This window comes from Tamandua tetradactyla, chromosome 8 (genome assembly GCF_023851605.1).
Source record: "Tamandua tetradactyla isolate mTamTet1 chromosome 8, mTamTet1.pri, whole genome shotgun sequence".
NCBI classification, from domain to species: Eukaryota; Metazoa; Chordata; class Mammalia; order Pilosa; family Myrmecophagidae; genus Tamandua; species Tamandua tetradactyla.
In genome coordinates, this window is record NC_135334.1 from 67,250,827 (window position 1) to 67,276,698 (window position 25,872).

A 25,872-nucleotide genomic window follows, 5' to 3' on the forward strand; every position below is an offset into this window, starting at 1 on the left:
ATATTCTGACAGGTGAAATTTATAGGGCTGGGTATTTTCAGAAATTAATGCTCTCATTTTTCTTAAACTACATAATAAGAGACATGAATTGTAACTTTTTTTATTGTGAAATATATATACAGAAAAGCGATAAATTTCAAAGTACATTTTAACAAGTAGTTTTAGGACAAATTTCACAGTATGGTATGGGTTACCGTTCCATCTCAGGTGTTTCCTTTTAGCTGCTCTAAGACACTGGAGACAAAAGAAAATATCAATATAATGATTCAGTAATCATATTCATTTGTGAAATTCTGTCTTCACTGATATAACTCCTCCTTTGATCCTTCTCCCACTCTTTAGGGATATTTGGGCAATGGCCATTCTAATTTCATATTGAAAAGGTGTGTTGACATTATAGGGTAGGGGGATGCAACTGGTTGATGCTCATGGAGAGACTGGTAACTCTTGAGTTCCAGGGCTTATCTGGACTAAGAACCATCTAGAGGTTTTAGGTTTCTGGAAAGTAACCTTAGTGGGTGGAACTTATGTAGAATCTCAGATAGAGCCCTGGGTATTCTTTAGGGTTTACAGGAATACTGTTGGTTGGGGCTTGGCATACTATAGCAATTAGCTGCATGTTGCTGAAGCTTGCATAAGAGTAACCTCCAGAATAGCCTCTCAACTTTTTTTGAAATCTCTTAGTCACTGAAACCTTATTTTGTTACATTTCTTTTCCTCATTTTGGTCAGGTAGGCATTGTTGATCCCACAGTACCCATGTCCCACGTTGCCAGGGAGACAAGAGACATGAATTTTAAAAAGTATTTCTGTACTTTTTAACAACCATGAAACAATAAGTCAAACTCAAGCTTCATGTGTGGAACACATAGGAAAATGGCAAGACACTATTTTAAAAGTTTTTCTTTAAAAAAAAACAGTTTTTTTTTTTTTGTTTTTTTTAAAGAGATCATTTTATTAGTTTTTGTTTGTTTGTTTGTTTTTTACATGGGCTGGGGCCGGGAATCGAACCGGGGTCCTCCGGCATGGCAGGCAAGCACTCTTGCCCGCTGAGCCACCGCGGCCCGCCCAAAAACAGTTTTTTTTAAACTATGTTTGCATGGCAAAATTCAGGCCTACTATTACCAAATCTTTTAATTTTTTTAAGAGAAGCTGGAATGACAGATTTGAGTGAAAGAGACTTCAAATATTGACTAAAATAGTTTAAATACTGTGCATGCTAAATAAAGAATGTCAGAAATGGCATTCAGCCATTGTTACAATTTTTTGAAATCTTCTTAAAATACAAACTACTATGGTATATATTTGTTGGTACTTCAAGAGTCAAAGTCCATGATCGTCAAACTGGCTGCCTTCCTGATCTCACTGAGTAGAGTTAGCAACAGTTCAGTCTGCAGGTGTTAAGTAGAATGACCATCTACAAGCTGATCACCAGGTAGCACTTAAATTACCTGGCAACATATCAGTTGTTTGTTAATTGATTATTACTCAAGCAAACATATTTTTTAACTTTTCAGTTCAAACCTGATAATGGAATTTCCTTTGAAGAGAAACACATTTAACTTTTTGTGGCTTGAACTTTTAATATAAATTAAACGTCATACAATAAAAGAAAGCTTCTAATAGAAGAAAACTTAAGTTTCTTTAAACCTCACAAAAAACTAGCTGGTTCTTAAACTTATTTTATTATTATTATAAAGTATTTACTGTTTTTTTCAAAACCTCTACTTTTCCATTACTTGTAATGATGACTGAGTAGAACTTTTGGATTGAAGTAGCAGTCTAAAGATGGTATGTGGCTCTTTGTGACCTTGGGCATGGCAGCAAACCCATCTAAACTTAATTTCCTTCTCTGTGAAGGAAGGAAGATTAAAAATGCATGCCCTACCTACTTAGGTAGTTGTTAGACTCAAAGGAGAACGTGAAAAGCTTATATATCTTGATTTCATGTGGTGCTTTATATTTTACTAAAGAATAATTTGTTGAAGCTAGTGAAATTATCTACTTAGAGGGAAAAAATTAAGATATTAGATTAGACTGTATTTAAAATTTGGGAAGCCCTTTGGATATGAGAGGATATATAATCTACTAAACGCAATTTTCCTTTGGGAAGATGACACTTGATGTTATTGAGTGATGTATTAACTGAAAAGTAGCCTATTTCCAGTTTTGTAGGGATGACTGTTATAGTACTTTGTTTAAAAATCCTGTTCATTCAAGTGATAACTTGATACACACTCTTCTCTTTCTTTGGTCCTTCCCTCATCTTCCCTTCTCTTTCCACCCTGTACTAATTTCATCAAAGTTAACAATTACCACTTGATTTCTTTTTTTGTATGCTATATGCCCGCTGGGGTCACATCTCATTCTTTTTCCATATGAGTATCCCGTTATTGCAGCGCCATTTGTTGAATTTTTGTTTGTTTGCTTTTTGGGAGGTGCATGGGCTGGGAATCGAACCCGGGTCTCCCACATGGTAGGTGAGAATTCTACCACTGAACTACCACTGCATCCCTTACCATTTGATTTTTATATTTAGTGTAATGATACTTTTCTAGTAGCATTTCATACAGCACTCAAGAACAATTCTTAACTGAGAAACACAGATACCTCAATTTCACAGTAATTTAAGTCCCAGTGATGAAACCTGTTAAGGCAGCGTCCTAAAAGGAAGCTAACATTGGTGAATCCAGTGCAGCCAGTGTGTTGGATATGAGGTGATAATATCTTTATCATATCCGGCTTGACTGTCATGTAGCTTAGTTTGAGTCTTTTGGAATAGTTATTCCTTTTTATTAATTGTATGGTTGTTATGGAGCCATGGAAGGAAAAGGCTGAACATCAAAACCATCAACAATATGCCTGAAAGACAAAATATAGTAAAACAAAACAATCTTTAAGGAAGTTCATAATCACTCAGTGGGTATAATTTTAAATTATATATAATTATATACTTAGAGATTTGGAAAGCTGTGATTTATCTACATCAATGCTATATGAAACACGTAGATATTTTAAAATATATTCTCACACTTCTTTCTTTAACCCTGAATCCTTAAAAACCATACATACTTGTTAAAACCAGTAGAATTTATTAACAGTGAATGCCAATGATAAACAAAATCCAAAGGTTTGTAGTTTAGTTCTGACTCCATTGCGGACTTGCTGAGTGAGAACCTTGGACCTGGGTCTCCATTTGCTTTTCTTTAAAATAGTAACACTGTATCCCTCCATGCCCCAGGGAAGTACCCAGAGAATAAAGCAACTGAAAGCACCCTTGAGTTTTTACTTGGAATGCTCAAATAAGAACAATATATTAGGTTACTTTCTCCCTTCTCACATTTTTTTCATCGATCTCAACCATTAATAGCTTTAGTATGAATCACAACATTTAAAGCAAAATTTCAATACTCGAATTTTAAATCTTAAATATACAAATGTAAAAAAAAAAAATCACATATTAGTAAGTCTTCATTTTTGAGGCCACATTAAATAAATCTAGTATGTAGCAGTTGGTTAATGTTTCAGTGGGAAGTACTGAGGGGAGTAAGACAAGGGCTTAAATCACTAATTTGCAAGGGAAATATGCTATGGTTATTTTAGTTCTTAGTGTAATTAGGCTTAAAGCTCTAGATCAGTTTAAACTTATATTAAGAATAAATTTTTGTCACATGCAAATTTGAAATTATTTTACTCTTGTTTGGAAACAACAGAAAAACCTTAAGGGTTGGCTAGCATTTAAATCACATAACATATTTTTAAAAGAATCTGTTTGTGACCAAAGGCTCTTAAGTGAAAAAAGAAATCCCTATATTAACTGACCCACTACTTTTGTCATTTTCTTTTTAAGGGCAGCGCTAGACATTACATTTAAAATAGTTTTTTCAAAAACAGGATTATAGGGCAGGCCATGGTGGCTCAGCAGGCAAAGTTCTCGCCTGCCATGCAGGAGACCCGGGTTCAATTCCCCAGTGCCTTCCCATGCAAAAAAAAAAAAAAAAAAAAAACAGCAACAGAATTACAGCTTCCTAGAAACAAATAGAATATGACAATTTTCATTGCATGAAATAATAAACCAGAAAATTGATTTTATAGACATTCAAATAGTCACATATCTAACATTTAAATTTTGGGAAATGACATGGACCATTTGAAGAATTATAATTTTATCTGCTATGAAAAGGAAAAACAGAACAAGGATCATGATTCCCAAGAATAGTTAGCTCCCTGCTTGGTCAGTAAAGGAAAGAAAATTTATTGTATTTTGAGATTGCAGTTATCTCCCTCACTTCCATGGCATTGCTTAATTTAACTTTGGCAGGTTTTTTTGTTTCTTTCCTTTTGGACTCTCATTTCCTATTTAGCTCTTTGAGTGACCCTTGTAAAAATATAATTCCTTATTTTCCCTCTATTTCCCATCCTTCTTGGAGTTTAACAATTGTAACTTTATTTCATTTGGGGCATTTTTTTCCCAGTGGGAATGTAACTTCAGTTCATGGCAAAATTCACTGGCAAGCTAGAATTCAGTATTTTAAAAACTGCCATTTATACACATATATGCCTTTTATCCACAAATAGAAAGGACACCTTTGTTGTTTCTCATTCTTAAACCTCTTAAAGAAGTATAGGACATGCCTCTTTAGACCAAAAACTACAACAAAAATGTTATGGTGCTTCTTATTAGGAAAAAAAGCTAGGGCTTCTTGGGCCAACTAAGAATGAATCTCTGAATGTGTATTTTTAACAGGCTAAATGGGACTATACATAAATCCAAAAAAAAGGTTGATCTCAGTTCCATTTGTAAAAGATCCTTGCATAAGAAGCAAAGAAAAAAAAAAGATAGGAATAAAAGTATATTTGTTTTCTATTTAGGTGTTTGGGTTGTTTTGGGTAATGGTTCTTTAAAATATTTTGGTAAGGGCCACAGGTAATGTGTTGTCTTACTATTAGAACTACATTAACCTGAAGAGACTATAGTCCCCTTCCCTACCCTGACACCCCCTGATCTCTTTGCTTCCTAAAGGAGAAGTTCTTATTTCTTTTTTTTTTTGTCTATCATGAGACTTTCTTCCAAGAAGTTGTTTTAAGAAAAAAACTCATGGTCCTTTAACAGAGAATGCCATTATTTCTGATTTTTTTCTTTTAAAATTTTTCTGGAAAGGTCTAAGTTTTTAATATTCTTTGAAGTAATGACATAATTCCTAAGTATCATGGGCCTACTGTTAAAATTGACATTGAAGCACATTAATAAACTCATAACCTAATAAATATTGGTTTCAAATTATTGGAATAATTGTTCCATATAGAACTACCAGTAGACTTGCTTGATTAGTAAAAGCTAGCCACTAGCATTTTAAAGTGTAGATTTTTCTCTGACAATGTTTAGGCCCATAGATACTATCATCAAAATATATAATAAATATAAGCTAAAGGAATGGAATTGAATAGGAGGAGTAAAATGTGATGGCTATTCACACCTGTTATGTCAGTGTACCTTTCTTTATGGTCCTTTTTTTTTTTTAAACAGAAAATGCTAACTGTGAACAAAAAGAGGGGTAAGCAGGTACTACTGGAGGGGCAGGCATCCTCACACTCATTTATTAGTCATGAATTATAATCACAAGTTTAAAACACAGATTATTAAACAAAAGCAAGGATGCTGATAATTCATATAAAGAATTGCATATTATTACAATTTTTGTGTAATCGTTTCTGTTATATGACCCATCTTTAGAGAAGACTTTTATATATCTGATCCATATAGAAATAACAGGAATAGAACTTTTGGATAATTTTAAAACTCCCCCTTCACAGGTATATGTTGTTTCATGTGATGCTCTCTTGCAAAATGAGTAAAATAAATGAAATGCTATTTTATTTGGAGCTCACAAATTTGAAGAAACAAAAAAAGGGAATATTTTTAAACAAAACTGATCATTCCTCCTCTCAAATCTCAAGTAACATACCTGAAACTGAACCGTCCTTAACCAGATAACTTTGTTTCTTGAAGATAAACAGTTTTAAAAGGTACTACACAAAATAAAATGTCATTTCAGGCACTTTAGCTCCCTTTTGCATTTCCTTTTTTATGCCTACTCTCACTTTGGAAATTGGCATGTTACAGTGACTTCTATATCTTATTTTAAGATTCCCTAATCTAAACATTAAATAAATACAGACTTACCTAAAGAAGGAGCCAACCAATATACTGTAAAAAAACGAGGGAATGCCTCATCAAAACACTTGAAATGCAGTGATAATGCCAAAGCTGGATTAAATACAGCTCCTGTTAGATTTCCTCCTGTAATACATTTTAAGAAAAACCATATATCTTATATTGTAACTGGAAACATGTGGATTACTAAATGTGACTATTTTATTTCAGATATTATAATATTCTTACTCTAACCAAAAAACACCAAATAATATTCTTACTCTAAGATTTTCCTTTGCAGAATCACTTGGCATATTATATAGCAATAGATTATAATATGCCATGTGCATAAAAAGGACATTAAGAATTTAAACCCAGCACTTTTCCCATATACTATAAAATGTACATTGAAAGTTAATGTTCTGTATATATTTATAATGCTATTTCTACAGCATTATAAAACAGGAAATTTGGCTGCCCTTCTTAAAATTCAAAATTTACATATTGTAATTTAAATGAATAGCAATAATGAAATGAAAGAAAATACATTTAAAATAGAATCAGTAACCCAGATCCTTAGGTATAAGCATACCTTTGTATTGAAAATAAAAAGTAAAATAGAGCCAAGTATTATCATTAAGTTGTATGCTTACCTGCCAACAGAGCCCTTAAGAAGTGACCATGAGTAGGCATGAAAGGTAGCACACATTTTAACTAGTTTGACCACTTTTCTGGAATTCATGTTCCAGCTCTGCCTGTAGGGTATCTCTAACATTGGGCCTAGAAATTTATAGTTATGGCCACACTGCAATATGGGAAGGCAGATCTCTTGAAGCAAAGGAGGCTGGACTGCCTGTCCAATAGTACTCATCAGAGCCATGTACCAGAGTACTTAAAAACACTATCAGCATCCCTAATATAGTAACATTTTTGGTGTTTCATAGGAAGTGGAAGCTTGGGCACATATTCAGCCAGAGATAAATACTAAGATCTTCACAGATTTTACATTGACATATGCTACTATATAGACAGTGTCTTCATAAAATGCAGTAAAGTAAAATTGGGAATGAAGTGACCTGACTAATGAGATGTCACTTTTTTTTTTTTTTTTTTTGAGATTTCACTCTTGAAAGGCAGAGAACAGTGAAGCTGTGTTGAGATGAAAGATGTTGAGCAATCAACTAAACTCAGTGGCTAAGAGTTTTTTCTAGCATGCCAGCCTTTTACAGCCTGATTGATATTCATGTCTCAGCAATTGTAAATAGCATCATGTCATGGACTTTCAGAATCATTCTTGAATTGTCAGATCCTGGAATGGTAAGCCTGTAACTATCAGGGTTACCACTGAATTGTTTGGTTGATAGGTGATCGTTTCATTCCTCAAAAAAAGTACTGAGGTCCAATGTATCATGAGCAGAAAGAGAAGGACTCACACAAACATCTTTCCAATATACCGTAATCTGAGCTATGATATATAAGTGATCTATGACTATTTTAGGCATTTATCAGTAAAAGTGGACTAAACATGTCTCTATTATTTACTTAAGTATTCCTGGCTGTAATATACTGAAGACTTTCCATTAGGTCTAAGAACAAACACTATCCATCAGTTTTATATCAACCTAACACTCAAGACTACCTTACTTCCCTTATCTTTTAATCCCTACATCATCCATTTTGCTCAGTGTGACTTTGCTGCTCCTCTCGCCAAGCTACAGAGTCTGTATTTCCCTTCTCTTGAATATGGGATGGCTTTGAATATGTAACATGCTTTGATAGTATGCAAAGTGACATTGTGATTTCTGAACCTCATGGGAATGATGGGTGAATTCTAGGTCCAGACCTCAATAAGCCTATCAGCTTCTGTTTGCTTTCTTGGAACAGTACCTATAACCATATAAGTAAGCTGGTCTAGGCTCCTGAGGGATGAAAAGCCACATGGAGAAGAACTGACACTCGCCACCAACTACCAGACATATAAGTGAGGATACCTTGTGTAACCACCTGTGTAACCACCAACTGTCTAGCCGAATGCAGCTGCATGAGCTATCTCAGAGAAATTGCCCATCGAGTCCACATAATAAATTTGGGGTGGTTACACAGCAATAATTATCAGAAATTGGTACCCAGAGTGGCTTCTGTCTTAAAACACGTCTAGAGCATGTGGCACTGGCTTTGACATTTTGGACTGGTTAATTCTTTGTTGTTGGGGGCTGTCTTATGTTTTGTAGGATGTTTAGCAACATTCCTGACCTTTATCCAATAGATGCCAGTAGCTCATCACATCTCCCCACCTCCCATTGTAACAATAACATCTCCAGACATTGCCAAATTTCCCCTGAGGGGCAAAACTTCCCAGTTGAGAACCGCTGTTCTAGAGAAACACTGGTACCTGTGTACAAAGAAACATAAGGCTATTTATTTAACACGGCTATTTATTTATAGTAGCAAAGATCTGGGGAAAACCTACCTGTCCACCTATAAGGAAACAGCTAAATAAATTTATTGTTACTTTGGAATACCATGCAGCATTTTTAAATAATGAGAGGAATCTCTTTATACTAACATGGATAAGTCTGTAAGATACATCATTGAACAACAATCACACACACACACACACGCACGGCAACTGCAGAAAGATACAGTATATCTTTTACGTTTAATGTGAACACCCAATAATAATATGTAGTTTCTAAAGGATCACATCTACATGTATAATAAATGAACCAAAAAGTTTGAGAAGACACAAAAACACACACAAGAGGATTACCTGGTGGTTGGAGTAGGCAGGGGAAGAGAAGACAGGCATGGATGATGGCAGTGAAAAGACTAGCCTTATTGGCAGTGTATCAGTTTTTTACAAGAACATATTCATGTATTTTTTGTGTGATTGAATATGAATTATTTTAAAAGAAAGGGTCATTTGGCATAGAACTATCAGAAAATGGCTTCAAAAAACAAATTATTGACATTTGAAGGGCAGAAGATATAATAGTACATATTGAAGAAAAGATATCACCCACAGAGGTCCACCTGGCTGGCTGCAAAGTCTTAGAGGACAATATGAACTTGGTGAAAATACCAAAGGCTCAGTCACAAACCTGGCAATTCTAGGAACTAACGTTTCTCAATACTACCAAAGGGGCTCAATCTGTCTATGTTAGAACGACACTAATTAAAACCACATAAGGATCATATATGAACCAGAATAAAGTTACTAATTTATAGTAGGAACTAACCCTTTCCAGTGACCTGAATATTTGTCTTCCCCCTCCAGGGGCACCCACTTCCTGGAGTCTCCTGAGAAGCCGACTCCATCAGAAAGTCACTTGGTAAACATGTAGTCAGAGCAAAAGCAGAGTCATCAGATCATGATGGCTGATAAAACATTATTATCTACAGCTGAAAATACCTCTCATGACAAGACTGTGTTCCCCTGCTGGATAGTGCTGGGCATACATCCTCAAAGTTTGCATTTATAAACACTCCACTTTTCATTGCTGTTTTACATTCTGTTGACAAGCTAATGTCACTAAGCTAGTTAGCTGTTCCGGACCAGTTGTTTTGTAGACCTGGAAGAATGCCATTACACTGTTCTCAGATTTTATGAGGAACACATAGGGATTTGTATAAGAACACTGCCCTTTGACTTATTTGTAACTGGACAGATTTCTGTATAAAAGTTACAGCTTTATATTTTCCTGAACTTACCTCCCAAAAAAGTTGTGAACACAAAAAATGATCAATTATGCAAAAATGATTATTATACTGGGAGCCGTGGGAAAATTAGGAAGGTAAAATAACTAATATTTCCCAAGTACTCACTATTTAGTGCCAGGTACTAACTAAAAACTTGAAATACCTTACTCTGTTCATCATGATAGTTTCATGAGGTAGATATTATTACTCTACATTTTATAGAAATGAGGCCCAAACTAGTATTTAGCCTAAGGTTATAGTCCAAGCCTGTGCTCTTAACCACTATATTATACTGACATTGTAAAATAGTTTTAGAGTAAATCAAACCTTGCTTGAAACGGATTTGTAAATTGGCAATAGCAGCACTTATTTCAAATGATTATTGAATTAAAAGAGAACAAATGTAAAGGACTTAGTTCCTTTCTACTTCAACAGATAATCTTACCTAAAATCTTACCTATATTATTCATTACTTAGAAGTGTTCCAAAAATTAAATGAAAATACTACAATTTCTTCTGACTTATTTTGGAAGCCCTTAGGCATCCAATATGGAATACTCAGATTGTTTAAAGCAAATAGAATATTTGCTAAGTCATTAATTCACTCATTCCACAAATATTTATTGAGTATTTTGTGCCAGGCGGTATAATGAATACAACAAATTTGGTCTCTGTACTCATAAAGCTTATTTACTGATGAAGGGAGACAGTTATTATGTCAAAAAACAAATGTACCATTTAAAATTCTATGAAGGCTCTGCTGCATTAGATTAGAAAGTTCTTAAGAGACAGAACCACCAAATATAATAAGTGGACTTTGTTTGGGTCCTCATTTTTAAATAGGTTTTTTAAAAAGGTAAAATGGGAGACTTCTGGAGAAGACGGCGGCTTAGTAAGATGCGCAGATCTTAGTTCCTCCTCCAGAACAGCTACTAGGGGAGTAGAAACGATACAGAACAGCTCCCGGAGCCATGACAGAGATCAAAAACACAGTGTACCCCATCCTGGAACGGCTGACTGGCTGAGAGAACCCGCTCCAGTGAGATCGCCGAGGGGCGCGGGCTTCCCCGGGCCGGGGAGGCAAGCGGCTGGAGTCCCTCCCTTCCTCCTTCCCGGGCCAGCTGGGACAATTGGACAGGCGGTCCCCTCAAGCCGCAGTGGCTGGCGCCCCACACCACGTGTGGCCCCCCGGACCAACTGGGAGAATTGGATCAGAGATCCCCAGGCCGCGGAGAATGGTGACCGGGGTCCCTCCCAAACACGTGACTTCCCAATCCGGCTGGGAACGGTGCATTCTCCCGGGCCATGGCGGCTGGCGCCCTCCCGCCATGCTTGGCGCCCCGGGCCGACTAGGAGATTCGGACGGGCGCTCTCCTGGGCTGCGGCGGCCGGCGACCCTCCCCGTGTTTGGATCCCCGGGCAGCTGGCACTCTTCCAAGCCGCTTCGGCTGGTGAACCTCCCCCACGGTGAGAGTTTTCCAAAGTTAAAGGACCCACAGCAACTTTTACTGGTGGGCCCCACAGACAAACGAGCGCCACCTACTGGGCAGGATAAGAAAAACAGAACCCAGAGATTTCACAGAAAAATCTTTCAACCTGTTGGGTCCAACACCCAGGGAAATCTGACTAAATGCCCAGACGCCAGCAGAAGATAACGGATCTCGCTCAGAAAATTGAAAATATGGCCCAGTCAAAAGAACAAACCAATAGTTCAAATGAGATACAGGAGCTGAGACAACTAATGCTGAATATACGAACAGAAATGGAAAACCTCTTCAAAAACAAAATCGATAAATTGAGGGAGGACATGAAGAAGACATGGGCTGAACAAAAAGAAGAAATAGAAAAACTGAAAAAACAAATCACAGAACTTATGGAAGTGAAGGATAAAGTAGAAAAGATGGAAATAACAATGGATACATACAATGATAGATTTAAAGAGACAGAAGATAGAATTAGTGATTTGGAGGATGGAACATCTGAATTCCAAAAAGAAACAGAAACTATCCGGAAAAGAATGGAAAAATTTGAACAGGGGATCAGGGAACTCAAGGACAATATGAACCACAAAAATATACGTGTTGTGGGTGTCCCAGAAGGAGAAGAGAAGGGAAGAGGAGGAGAAAAACTAATGGAAGAAATTATCACTGAAAACTTCCCAACTCTTATGAAAGACCTAAAATTACAGATCCAAGAAGTGCAGCGCACCCCAAAGAGAATAGACCCAAATAGGCGTTCTCCAAGACACTTACTAGTTAGAATGTCAGAGGTCAAAGAGAAAGAGAGGATCTTGAAAGCAGCAAGAGAAAAACAATCCATCAAATACAAGGGAAACCCAATAAGACTATGTGTAGATTTCTCAGCAGAAACCAAGGAAGCTAGAAGACAGTGGGATGATATATTTAAATTACTAAAAGAGAAAAACTGCCAACCAAGACTCCTATATCCAGCAAAACTGTCCTTCAAAAATGAGGGAGAAATTAAAACATTCTCAGACAAAAAGGCACTGAGAGAATTTGTGACCAAAGACCAGCTCTGCAGGAAATAGTAAAGGGAGCTCTAGAGTCAGATACAAAAAGACAGAACAGAGAGGTATGGAGAAGAGTGTAGAAAGAAGGAAAATCAGATATGATATATATAATACAAAAGGCAAAATGGTAGAGGAAAATATTATCCAAACAGTAATAATACTAAATGTTAATGGACTGAATTCCCCAATCAAAAGACATAGACTGGCAGAATGGATTAAAAAACAGGATCCTTCTGTATGCTGTCTACAGGAAACACATCTTAGATCCAAAGATAAACATAGATTGAAAGTGAAAGGTTGGGAAAAGATATTTCATGCAAATAACAACCAGAAAAGAGCAGGAGTTGGATACTAATATCCAACAAATTAGACTAAAATGTAAAACAGTTAAAAGAGACAAAGAAGGACACTATCTACTAATAAAAGGAACAATTAAACAAGAAGACACAACAATCATAAATATTTATGCACCGAACCAGAATGCCCCAAAATACGTGAGGAATACACTGCAAACACTGAAAAGGGAAATAGACACATATACCATAATAGTTGGAGACTTCAATTCACCACTCTCATCAATGGACAGAACATCTAGACAGAGGATCAATAAAGAAATAGAGAATCTGAATATTACTATAAAGGAGCTAGACTTAACAGACATTTATAGGACATTACATCCCACAACAGCAGGATACACCCATTTCTCAAGTGCTCATGGATCATTCTCAAAGATAGACCATATGCTGGGTCACAAAGCAAGTCTTAACAAATTTAAAAAGATTGAAATCATACACAACACTTTCTTGGATCATTAAGGAATGAAGTTGGAAATCAATAATAGGCAGAATGCCAGAAAATTCACAAATACCTGGAGGCTCAACAACACACTCTTAAACAACGAGTGGGTCAAAGAAGAAATTGCAAGAGAAATTAGTAAATACCTCGAGACGAATGAAAACGGAAACACAACATATCAAAACTTATGGGACGCAGCAAAGGCAGTGCTAAGAGGGAAATTTATTGCCCTAAATGCCTATATCAGAAAAGAAGAAAAGGCAAAAATGCAGGAATTAACTGTCCACTTGGAAGAACTGGAGAAAGAACAGCAAACTAATCCCAAAGCAAGCAAAAGGAAAGAAATAACAAAGATCAGAGCAGAAATAAATGAAATTGAAAACATGAAAACAATAGAGAAAATCAATAAGACCAGAAGTTGGTTCTATGAGAAAATCAACAAGATTGATGGGCCCTTAGCAAGACTGACAAAAAGAAGAAGAGAGAGGACGCAAATAAATAAGATCAGAAATGGAAGAGGAGACATAACTACTGACCTCACAGAAATAAAGGAGGTAATAACAGGATACTATGAACAACTTTACGCTAATAAATACAACAATTTAGATGAAATGGACAGGTTCCTGGAAAGACATGAACAACCAACTTTGACTCAAGAAGAAATAGATGACCTCAACAAACCAATCACAAGTAAAGAAATTGAATTAGTCATTCAAAAGCTTCCTAAAAAGAAAAGTCCAGGACCAGACAGCTTCACATGTGAATTCTATCAAACATTCCAGAAAGAATTAGTACCAGCTCTCCTCAAACTCTTCAAAAAAATCGAAGTGGAGGGAAAACTACCTAATTCATCCTATGAAGCCAACATCACCCTCATACCAAAACCAGGCAAAGATATTATAAAAAAAGAAAAATACAGACCAATCTCTCTAATGAACATAGATGCAAAAATCCTCAATAAAATTCTAGCAAATCGTATCCAACAACACATTAAAAGAATTATACATCATGACCAAGTAGGATTCATCCAAGGTATGCAAGGATGGTTCAACATAAGAAAATCAATTAATGTAATACACCATATCAATAAATCAAAGCAGAAAAATCACATGATCATCTCAATTGATGCAGGGAAGGCATTTGACAAGATTCAACATCTTTTCCTGTTGAAAACACTTCAAAAGATAGGAATACAAGGGAACTTCCTTAAAATGATAGAGGGAATATATGAAAAACCCACAGCTAATATCATCCTCAATGGGGAAAAATTGAAAACTTTCCCCCTAAGATCAGGAACAAGACAAGGATGTCCATTATCACCACTATTATTCAACATTGTGTTGGAGGTTCTAGCCAGAGCAATTAGACAAGAAAAAGAAATACAAGGCATCAAAATTGAAAAGGAAGAAGTAAAACTATCACTGTTTGCAGACGATATGATACTATACGTCGAAAACCCGGAAAAATCCACAACAAAACTACTAGAGCTAATAAATGAGTACAGCAATGTAGCAGGTTACAAGATCAACATTCAAAAATCTGTATCATTTCTATACACTAGTAATGAACAAGCTGAGGGGGAAATCAAGAAACGAATCCCATTTACAATTGCAACTAAAAGAATAAAATACCTAGGAATAAATTTAACTAAAGAGACAAAAAACCTATATAAAGAAAACTACAAAAAACTGCTAAAAGAAATCACAGAAGACCTAAATAGATGGAAGGGCATACCATGTTTATGGATTGGAAGACTAAATATAGTTAAGATGTCAATCCTACCTAAATTGATTTACAGATTCAATGCAATACCAATCAAAATCCCAACAACTTATTTTTCAGAAATAGAAAAACCAATAAGCAAATTTATCTGGAAGGGCAGGGTGCCCCGAATTGCTAAAAACATCTTGAGGAAAAAAAATGAAGCTGGAGGTCTCGCGCTGCCTGACTTTAAGGCATATTATGAAGCCACAGTGGTCAAAACAGCATGGTATTGGCATAAAGACAGATATATCGACCAATGGAATCGAATAGAGTGCTCAGATATAGACCCTCTCATCTATGGACATTTGATCTTTGATAAGGCAGTCAAGCCAACTCACCTGGGACAGAACAGTCTCTTCAATAAATGGTGCCTAGAGAACTGGATATCCATATGCAAAAGAATGAAAGAAGACCCGTATCTCACACCCTATACAAAAGTTAACTCAAAATGGATCAAAGATCTAAACATTAGGTCTAAGACCATAAAACAGTTAGAGGAAAATGTAGGGAGATATCTTATGAATCTTACAATTGGAGGCGGTTTTATGGACCTTAAACCTAAAGCAAGAGCATTGAAGAAGGAAATAAATAAATGGGAGCTCCTCAAAATTAAACACTTTTGTGCATCAAAGAACTTCATCAAGAAAGTAGAAAGACAGCCTAAACAATGGGAGACAATATTTGGAAATGACATATCAGATGAAGGTCTAGTATCCAGAATTTATAAAGAGATTGTCCAACTCAACAACAAAAAGACAGCCAACCCAATTACAAAATGGGAAAAAAGACTTGAACAGACACCTATCAGAAGAGGAAATACAAATGGCCAAAAGGCACATGAAGAGATGCTCAATGTCCCTGGCCATTAGAGAAATGCAAATCAAAACCACAATGAGATATCATCTCACACCCACCAGAATGGCCATTATCAACAAAACAGAAAATGACAAGTGCTGGAGAGGATGCGGAGAAAGAGGCACACTTATCCACTGTTGGTGGGAATGTCAAATGGTGCAACCACTGTGGAAGGCAGTTTGGCAGTTCCTCAAAAAGCTGAATATAGAATTGCCATACGACCCAGCAATACCATTGCTGGGTATCTACTCAAAGGACTTAAGGGCAAAGACACAAACGGACATTTGCACACCAGTGTTTATAGCAGCATTATTTACAATTGCAAAGAGATGGAAACAGCCAAAATGTCCATCAACAGACGAGTGGCTAAACAAACTGTGGTATATACATATGATGGAATATTATGCAGCTTTAAGACAGAATAAACTTATGAAGCATGTAATAACATGGATGGACCTAGAGAACATTATGCTGAATGAGTCTAGCGAAAAACTAAAGGACAAATACTGTATGGTCCCACTGATGTGAACCGACATTCGAGAATAAACTTGGAATATGTCATTGGTAACAGAGTCCAGCAGGAGTTAGAAACAGGGTAAGATAATGGGTGATTGGAGCTGAAGGGATACAGACTGTAACAACAGGACTAGATACAAAAACTCAAAAATGGACAGCACAATACCTAATTGTAAAGTAATCATGTTAAAACACTGAATGAAGCTGCATCTGAGCTATAGGTTTTTTTTTGTCTGTCTGTTTGTTTGTCTTTTTTTCTTTTGTACTATTATTATTATTTTTATTTTTTTCTCTATATTAACATTCTATATCTTTTTCTGTTGTTTTGCTAGTTCTTCTTCTAAATCGATGCAAATGTACTAAGAAATGATCATGCATCTATGTGATGATATTAAGAATTACTGATTGCATATGTAGAATGGAATGATTTCTAAATGTTGGGTTAATTTCTTTTTTTTTCTTTAACTAATAAAAAAAAATCATAAAAAAAGGTAAAATGGCATATTTGAATTAATCAGGCAAATTTGAATATGGACTGAGTACTAGATTATACCAAGGAATTGTTAATTTTGTTAGGCATGATGTGGTTCTTTGAGAAAATTTTTTTAGAGTATGCAGATGTAAAATGACGGGTGCAATTTGCTTTAAATTCTTCAACAAAGAAAAAAGAGGGGAAAGGCATAGATAAAGTATGTGAAGCAAAATCTGATCATTGTTGAATTTATCCCAGCTGATAAGGGAAAAAAAGATAGAAGCAGGACATCCCATTTTGCAACTAAGGAATTAACAGACCTAAGTTAGGGTTTTTCAACCTCAGCATTATTGCCATTTCATATGGATAACTCTTAGCTATGGGGGGCTATTGTGCCTTAGAGGATGTTGAACAGCATCCCTAGCCTCTCCCCTCTAGAAGGCAGTATCATCCCCACTCCTGATTGTGACAACCAGAAATGTCACCAGACATTGCCTTCAGGGGGCAAAATCGCCCTCAGTTGAGAAGCAGTGATCTTGTTAATAATCCTCGATGACTAACAACAGCACACATAAAAGAGAAATGAGACAATCTCATGGCTAGAAATAAACACCAATGAAATAATCTTGCCAAAATAAAATTGAACCTGAACAGCTTAAAGCTCTAGAATACAAAAGACAGAGGAACATGTCAAATGTGCCTTGAGGATAGTCAGAAAAATCCAGAGTATGGGAGTCTCTTCAGGAAAATGACAGAATTTCTTCCACAACAAATTGTAAGGAAACAAAAGGGAGAGGGGGAAAAAACCTATAACCTAAAAGGGACTTAAGAGACAAATGATCTAGTGACATCTGAATCTTATTTAGATGCTGATTCAAACAAACAAGCAAACTACTTTTAAAAAGCCAACACATTTATTAACACTGAGCGGATATTTGATGACTTTAAGGAGTACTGCTTATTTTTTTCAGGTGCAATATGGTATTATGGTCAGATTTTTTTTTTTTTGAGTCCTCAAAACTGTGAGGTAATAAATTCCCATTGTTCAAGCTGAAAAAAAATTCTATGAAGGTAATTATTAGGATGTGGCAGTAAAGAAAAACAGGATGTCTTAGATGGGCAAATAACAGATATTTTTAAATATCTAATCATCCATGAAAAAATGAATACAGTTCTCTTACCCTGTACATTGAACTAATCCTCCCAAAACCTAAATTAAGAAAAGCTTTGCTTGAAATCTGCATTGATAATTTATAGCTTTAGTATAAGTCATGCAACTTTTTTAAAAAGTTATTAGGAAAGCCAGTAAATCCCAGCTAATGGATTAGTAGCAGTCATAAGTGGTAATAACATTAATGGCTTCCATCCGCACATCAAAATATAGGGTGCTGTTTTGATTTGCTAAAGCTGCCAGAATGCAATATACCAGAAACAGAACAGCTTTTAAAAAGGGAATTTATTAGGTTGCAAGTTTACAGTTCTAAGGCCATGAAAATGCCCAAATTAAGGCACCAACAAAAGGTCACCTTCACTCAAGAAAGGCCAGTGGGTCCAAAATACCTCTGTCAGCTGGGAAGGCATGCATGGCTGGCTTCTGTTGGGTCTTTGGCTTCTAGACGCCTCTATGTCAGCTGGGAAGGCACATGGGAACGTCTACTAGCTTTCTCTCCTGGCTTCTCATTTCATAAGGCTACCCCAGGGGCATTTACTTTCTGCATCTCCAAAGGTCTCTGTCTGTGTAGACTCTAAAGTTTTTCCAAAATGATTCCCTCTTAAAGGACTCCAGTAAGCAACCCCACCTTGAATGGGTAGAGGCACATCTCCATAGAACCCACCTAATCAAAAGATCCCACCCAACAATACTGAATCAGGGTTAAAGAATATGGCTTTTCTAGGGTACAAAACAGTTTCAAATCAGAACAGGTGCTAAGTCGATAAATACACACATAGCTGTCATCTTCTTGGTCTTTGGCTATCCTAGGAGCCTGTAGTTATTTGGCAGGACAGTTATGTTCTGTAATCTCAAAATACATATTCAGTTATTTCAATGTGACCATCCATGTTGGTGGCTTCTGAGTGCTTTCAGCCCAAGTAATAAATCAATCTCTCAGCATGCAACGTTTGTCAAACTTGTATTAATGGTTATCTTAGAAGTTTTTTTAAAAAATATATATTAAAGTAACTGGTACTGAAGCTTGTCTTTATATATATATATATATTTATATATATATATATATATATTTTTTTTTTGGCATGGGCAAGCACCGGAAATTGAACCCAGGTCTCCGGCATGACATCGCCCACTAAGTCTGTTTCCCAACTGTCCCTTTCCCAACCTATCCAGTCTTTTTTTTTTTAATCTTTTAAAATTTTGAAGTTTAAAATTTATTACAAAAATAATGTAAACCTCATAAAGAGAATTCCAATGTATCTTTCCCTACAACAAAGACCCAGATCCATCAATTTTAACATGTGCCACCTCTGCCATATCATTCCATCTAATTTCTGAATATTTGAGAATAGGTTGTGCACATAACTCCTTGAACACACATAATACTTCTATGTACATTTCCTACGAACAGGAGTATTCACTTATATAATCACCTTAAATAGAGTTATCAAGTTCAAGAAATTTAACATTGATATAAAGCATAATTCTACATCCCAATTTTTTCTTATGTTCCAATGATGTCCTTTTGAGCTTTTTCTCCTCCATTCTTAGATGCTATACAGTATCATGTATTGCATTTGTCAATATCCCTTTAGTTTCTCTTTTTTTCCTTTTTTTTTTAAATTGTGGAAACATGTAACATAAATCTTCCCATCCCACCAATCCAAACATACCATTCAGTTTGAGATTAATCACATTCACAATATTGTAGTACTCTCACCATCATCCATTACTGGAACTTGTCCACCGCCTCAAACTGGTTGTTAACTGTTTTGCATTAACTCCCCATTGTCCCTGTCCCCCACACCTGGTAACCTGTATTCTACTTTCTGTCTCTATGAGTTTGCATAGATATTTTCTGATATTTTCTTTGTGGTTACCATGGGACTTAAATTTAACATCCTAACCCATAACAATCTCATTTGTTTTGATACCAATTTATCTTTAACAGCATACATAAACTATGTTCCAATGCCTCTCTGTCCCCTCACTCTTATGTAGTTCTTGTCACAAATTACAGATTTATATATTATGTGTCCAAAACCATTGATTTATCATCACTTTTTATGCACTTGCCTTTTAGATCCTATAGGAATTAAAAAGTGTAGTTACCAAAAAAAAATACACTAGTACTGGTATTTATATTTGCCCATGTCATTAGCTTTACCAGAGATCTTTATTTATTCATGTTGCTTCAAAATTTTCTTTAACATTTCTTGTAGAGCTGATGTAGTGGTGATTAACTCCCTCAGCTTTTGGTTATCTGGGACTGTCTTAATCCCTCCCTCATTTTTGAAAGAGAAGTTCATTGGATATAGAGGGGTGGTAAATTTTTTGCTTCTAGCACTTTAAAAATGTCTTCCCACTGCCTTCTTGCCCTCATGGTTTCTCATGAGAAATCAGTGGTTAATCTGATTGAGGCTCCCTGTATATGACACATTGCATCTCTCTCACAGTTTTCAGAATCCTCTCTTTATCTTTGGCATCCAATTGTTTGATTATAATTGGCCATGGTATGCTTCTATTTGGATTTATCCTGTTTGGAGTTTGCTGAGTATTTTGGCTATATATATTCATGTCTTTCATTAAATTTGGGAAAATTTCAGCCATTATTTCTTTGAATAGTCTCTCTGCCCCTTTCTCTCTTATCCTTCTGGGACTCCCACAATGAATATATTGGTACAATTAATGGTGTCCCACAGGTTCCTCAAACTCTGTTCACTTTTTTCTTTAATGCCTATTTTTTTTAATGCAATTCTATTGAGATATATTCACAAACCATCTGAAGTATACAATCACTGGCTCACAGTATCATCATATAGTTATGCATACTCTGTTTACTTTTCTTCTTTTTCCTTCTGCTCTTCAAACTGTCTTATTTTCAAGTTCATTCAAGTTCTTTTTCCTGCTAACTCCAGTCTGCTGTTGAACCCCTCTAGGGAATTTTAAATTTCTGTTACTGTGGTCTTCAGCTCTGGTACTTTTTCATAATTTCCAAAGCTCTATTGATATTTTCTTTGTGTCTATCTATTGTTTTTCTGATTTCCTTTAACTCTTCGTCCATGTTTTCCCTTAGCTCTTTGATCATATTTAGGACCATTTTTCAAAGTCTTTGTCTAGAATGTCCCAGATCTGGTCCTTCTCATTGGTGGTTTCTAATGCTTAATCTTTGCCTTTGCCTGGGAAATTGCTTCCTGTTTTTTTTTGTATGTTTTATAATCTTTTGTTGAAACCTGGGCATTTTTAGTGTGTTATCCCTGGAATTTAGACTTTGAAGAATCAGTTCCTTAAGCTTGTAAGCAAAACTTATTAAGTAACGGATCCTTTTGTAATTTTTGAGAAGCACACTGTAGAAGTGCTGATAATGAAATGAGTATGGGTTTAAAGTCAATTTGTACCATGGATCTACCACATTCTAGTTGTATGGCCTTGGATAAATCATTTCACTTTTCTGTGTCTCATTTTACTTAAAATGAGAATAATGTATTCACCAGTGGTTTGTAAAAATTACATAAAATTCTAGCAAATTTTCTACATGTAACAGGTGCCCAATAAATATTAATTCCTTATTTTGGCATTAAAAAAAGGATGAAAAGGAACATCATAACAAATTATGAATCTAGTTATTTACTAGTCTATTGTCTATTTTGTTCTGCCCCTGCAAACAGTTGTCAGTGCTGTCCAATATGGTAGTCACTAACCACATTTAGCTATTTGGCACTTGAATTGTAGCTACTGCAATTGAGTACCTGAATATTTAATTTTGGTTCATTTAAATTTAAATAGCTACATGTAGCTAGTGGCTGTCAAATTGCACAGCACAGCTCTAGAGTCCTGGAGCAACAATTCTCAACACTGGTTTCACATTGGAATTAATTGGGGAACTTTAAAATACACCACTACATAGCCTCCCAGAGCAATTAAATCTTAATCTCTGCACTCAGGCATGGGGATGTTTAAAAATCTCCCCAGGTGATTCTAATGGAGAGGGAAGGTTGAGAACCACTTCTCTAGTGACCCATTTACTCCTTTCCATCTCCTCCATAATTAGAATCCACCTTTTAATGTCTGTAATGTAAGGGAATAAAAAAGAGCAGTGATTTTGGATACTTTAAGTTGATATTTTATGATTCTTTCCAATAATTTTCCTTATATTTATCTGTAACTTCAAATATTATCTAGCTTCCCTTCTCTTAAAATCTTGTCACTTATAAGACTTGGCTAATATATACAGTATTATTTATGGAGTATAAATATGTATTAATGATATAAAAACAGACAAGAAGAATTACCAACTACAGAATAATGAAAAGAGGGACATAGGTACAGAACTAGATCCAACTGTACATAACACTTTATTAATTTAAAAAAATATTTTAAAATATAATTGTATAAATACAGAGCTTAACTGAGCCACAACTCTTTTTGCCAGTGATGATTTTGCTCAAAAATAGGGGATGTTTCTACTTTAGCCAAAATCCCAAAATTTAATGAGCAACTACTCAGCAACCCCTGAAAATTTTGCATAGACCTTCCCTCTCTCTGATAGCATTTCTTTCCATCCGTCTCTACTAAAAGAATGGCACTAGATCTAAAGAAAAGAAAGTGAATTGGGAAGTCTTTCATTTTTACCCTGGGGGAGGGGGTCAAGCATATCCATTAGGAGTCCATATGAAGATTTGCTTCTACTTTTGTTTTAATTTTAATGGGCAGAAGATAGACTAATACTATAAATTTCCATTTGTTAGATTCCTGCTTCCAAATTATTTTATAATTCAGATTTAGTCCCTAGGAATATATTTTGTCATAACCATTTAAAATGGCACATTTTATTATGAAACTTTTGTTTTGGGGATTTCCTTGTCTCATTTAGAAGATCCAGATTATCCACTACATCTGAGATCTGTCAAGGTAAACAGATGGTTTAAAAGATACAAACATGTTTCTCAAGTTACATGTTTATAAAGCATCTTTCATTTCAAGCAGGTTTTAACATTAAAACACGTTTCTTAGTAGGCCATTTAAAAGTTCATTTATAACTGAGAATGGGTTATTAAGAAAAAATGACTAAGTAATTTTTGTATAAAAAGAACAAAGAAATGGAGCTATAGAATTTCTACTCCCACCTCATATCACTATCATGTGCCTTGTGCTTTAAATTGCAAGGAACTTTTTAAACCCACGATCATTTTTCAGTGATAGTGAGAGTATCAGAAGAGGATATCACATTGGCATGAGGAAAGAGGTAGGTGTTAAGTTAACTTTTCTCTCTTCCATTAAAACAACCCTTTTGTAGGATATTTGAACCCTATATCTCAGTTTCAACTCAAGTGTGGCTCCTTTCTCTAGGTGTTAGGAAAAAACACTGAAGCTGCTCTCTATGTTTACACTATTGATTTATAACGAGCTACAAAATGGTTAGAATTAAGGGGATACACATTGCATTACAATCTTTACATTACAGAGGTGTAGTGGTTTCAAATGTATCTTGGTAAAGAACTGAACCCCTGTGGATGTGCCAAGTGTTTTTTGTGTGTGTGAGTAACAAACCTGCATAGACCAGAAAGGTGATGAGTGCTGCCAGTAGGTGGATACGAAGCTTATTTCCGACCTCCTGGAAATGCAGCAAGGCGCTGTGGAAGATGAAGGAGCAGATGGTCTCCACAATGACCGCTTTGAGCAAGTCGACGTGGATGGGATTCCTGCAAACGTAGCTCCTCTCGCTGATGTGATACCTGGTCAGACCCAGACTCCACAGGGCGCTTATGCAGTACCTGCTACATAGGGCACTAATCAACTGGGCCAACAGCGTCATCGCACCTGTCTCGGGGGGCATTCCCCCCAACATCATCTGCATCATCACACCGCACGGGTTGCTGGCGGTGCCCACCAGAGTCAGGCCATGCACCAGCGAGAAGAAGTAGATAAGCGTCAGCGACCAGGTGGGGTGCGCAGGTTCTTGCTCGCTCAGTAGCTGTAGCTCGTGGGTGCAGCAACAGAGCTGGAAGGTGGCCAGAAACTCCAAGACGAAAACAGAGACCAAGGGTCTGTGTAGCCGCTGCCGGGCGATCACGCGGGCCAGCCCCATGAACAGCACGACCGACAGCATCAGCCCCAGTGAGGTGCCGGTGTCCGGCACCTCGGGCCAGAGCCCCAGCAGCGCCGACATTGCTTTATCACCGCCTGACCCGAATGCCGCAGGAGGCCGATACGGCCTGAGTCCGAAGTCCATGGCCCCGCCTCCTCCTCACACCCCTCCGGGCGGGCGGACTCTAGAGGAGTCAGAGGCCCCAGGGGCGCGACGCTGGAGAACTCCTCCCCTCCCCCCATCAGCCAGCCGCGTGGTTGCTGGGGCAGAGCCTGGGAGGAAGGGAGGCGACGGGCGGCGAGGGAAGCTCCGCTAGGGCACCCGCAGAGGGGCTACCGGTCAGTCGGAACCAGACACGCACTTGCCCCCTGTGGCTTCCCTATAAATCTGGAAGAAGGCGTAGAAGGGGGGAGGAAGGCGAGAGACACCGCGCGTCCCCAGGCCATTGCGCACGCGCGTCGCGGCCCGAGAGCCTGAGCAGGCGGGAACCCCAGAACCTGGGACTGGGACGTGGGACAGGAAGAGGGGCGCCCTCGGCTTTTGAATCTAGGAGCTCGAAGTTTTTCATTTCCTACGCCTGAAACTATAAAAGCACAGAACTGGAAAGACCTCAGTGTCTCGGCCATCCACCTCGTTGTTTTTAATTGGACGGCTGGGATTAAGAGGATGAGAGTGAGAGAGAGACTTGCAGCGAAAGGATCCGGGGTGGTTTAGTGGGAGGAACCAGAGTTTGACCTGTGCAATGAAGGATATTGCCATAGGGTCTCCTTCAGCCTTAGTTTCTTCACTTGCCGAAAAACTTACTTAGAGTTGTGGGTCTTAACACCCATGTGGGCAATTTGTTTTGAAAAGCACGTAAACAGCTTAGTAGGCTAACTCGTAGAACGTGTTCAATATCTATCTAAATGATAGTTTAAAGTTGAAACAACAGGTTTGATGACGCCGGAATTCAGGGTCCTTGCTGTTACTGGACAAAGGCAGTAGATTCTTTTGCCCATGTGCTCAAATAACAATTCCTGAGACTCAGGGGTTTCAGAGAGAGAACAAGTTTATTACTAGGGGCATAGCAGGAGAGCAGATGGCCTGTCGGCCCCCAAATCTATCCCTGAACTGCAGTAATTCTGATCATTTTATAGCATTGAAAGATGGATAGGGTTTAGGATAATGAGTACAGTTGCCCCAGATGTTGTAATTAGAGGTGCTCTAATTATTGAGTATGCCCAGATTGATTACATGCTAAGTCACAGAATGTATGTAAGAAAATGGCAGCCTTAATCTGATGATGAGCAAGATTTTTAGTATTATAATAGATATAAGTGACTTATAGGTTAAGGTGACTTATAGATTAAGGTCTAAGCTACTGTGCATGTCAGGTGAGTCCATTTTAGTTAGATCCAGCTTCAGTTATCAAGATAACTTTGGACTTGGGTGGGTTAGCTATGGACTGTTCCAGGAGTCTTTATTAATAAGCATTAGGGGTTGTCTTTAGTAGTTATGAGACACTCAAATAAAAAACTGGATAAATAGGTACAAGTGAAGGTTAGTCACAAGTTTTTGTTTAGTTTTTAAATATTTTTATTGAGATATCTTCATGTATCATACAGTCCATCCAAAGTATATAATCAGTACCTCACAATGTCATCACGTAGTTGTATGTTCATCATCCTGATCATTTTTAGAACATTTGCATTGCTCCAGAGAAGAAATAAAAAGACAAAAGAAAAACCCATATTTCCCATATCCCTTACCCCTCCCTCTCATTACCCCTAGTGTAGCCAATTTTTTAACTGCTTATTCCACCCCATTATTGATTTATTTATTTTATTCAT

At 36.9% G+C, this 25,872-nt stretch overlaps 1 protein-coding gene across 1 annotated transcript; it reads right to left on the reverse strand.

Annotated features, from left to right (window-relative positions):
* Nucleotides 1-1,075: 1,075 nt before the first annotated feature.
* On the reverse strand, nt 1,076-24,445 carry AQP11 (aquaporin 11). The gene is made up of 3 exons (XM_077113480.1): nt 23,506-24,445; nt 6,184-6,300; nt 1,076-2,861 (listed from the first exon to the last, which is right to left on the reverse strand). Exons 1-3 carry the CDS (start codon nt 24,185-24,187, stop codon nt 2,782-2,784), a joined length of 879 nt encoding a protein of 292 aa, XP_076969595.1. The 5' UTR covers nt 24,188-24,445; the 3' UTR covers nt 1,076-2,781.
* Nucleotides 24,446-25,872: the final 1,427 nt, after the last annotated feature.

What these genes read in the sequence shown, in the direction of transcription:
- AQP11 (XM_077113480.1), bottom strand. Translation starts at nt 24,187, where the DNA reads ATGGACTTCGGACTCAGGCCGTATCGGCCTCCTGCGGCATTCGGGTCA. An exon ending in CACCTTTCTGGTCTATGCAG is followed by an intron (nt 6,301 to 23,505) that starts GTTTGTTACTCA and finishes AATGTATTACAG; the next exon opens with GAGGAAATCTAACAGGAGCT. An exon ending in TTGGTTGGCTCCTTCTTTAG is followed by an intron (nt 2,862 to 6,183) that starts GTAAGTCTGTAT and finishes TTTGTCTTTCAG; the next exon opens with GCATATTGTTGATGGTTTTG.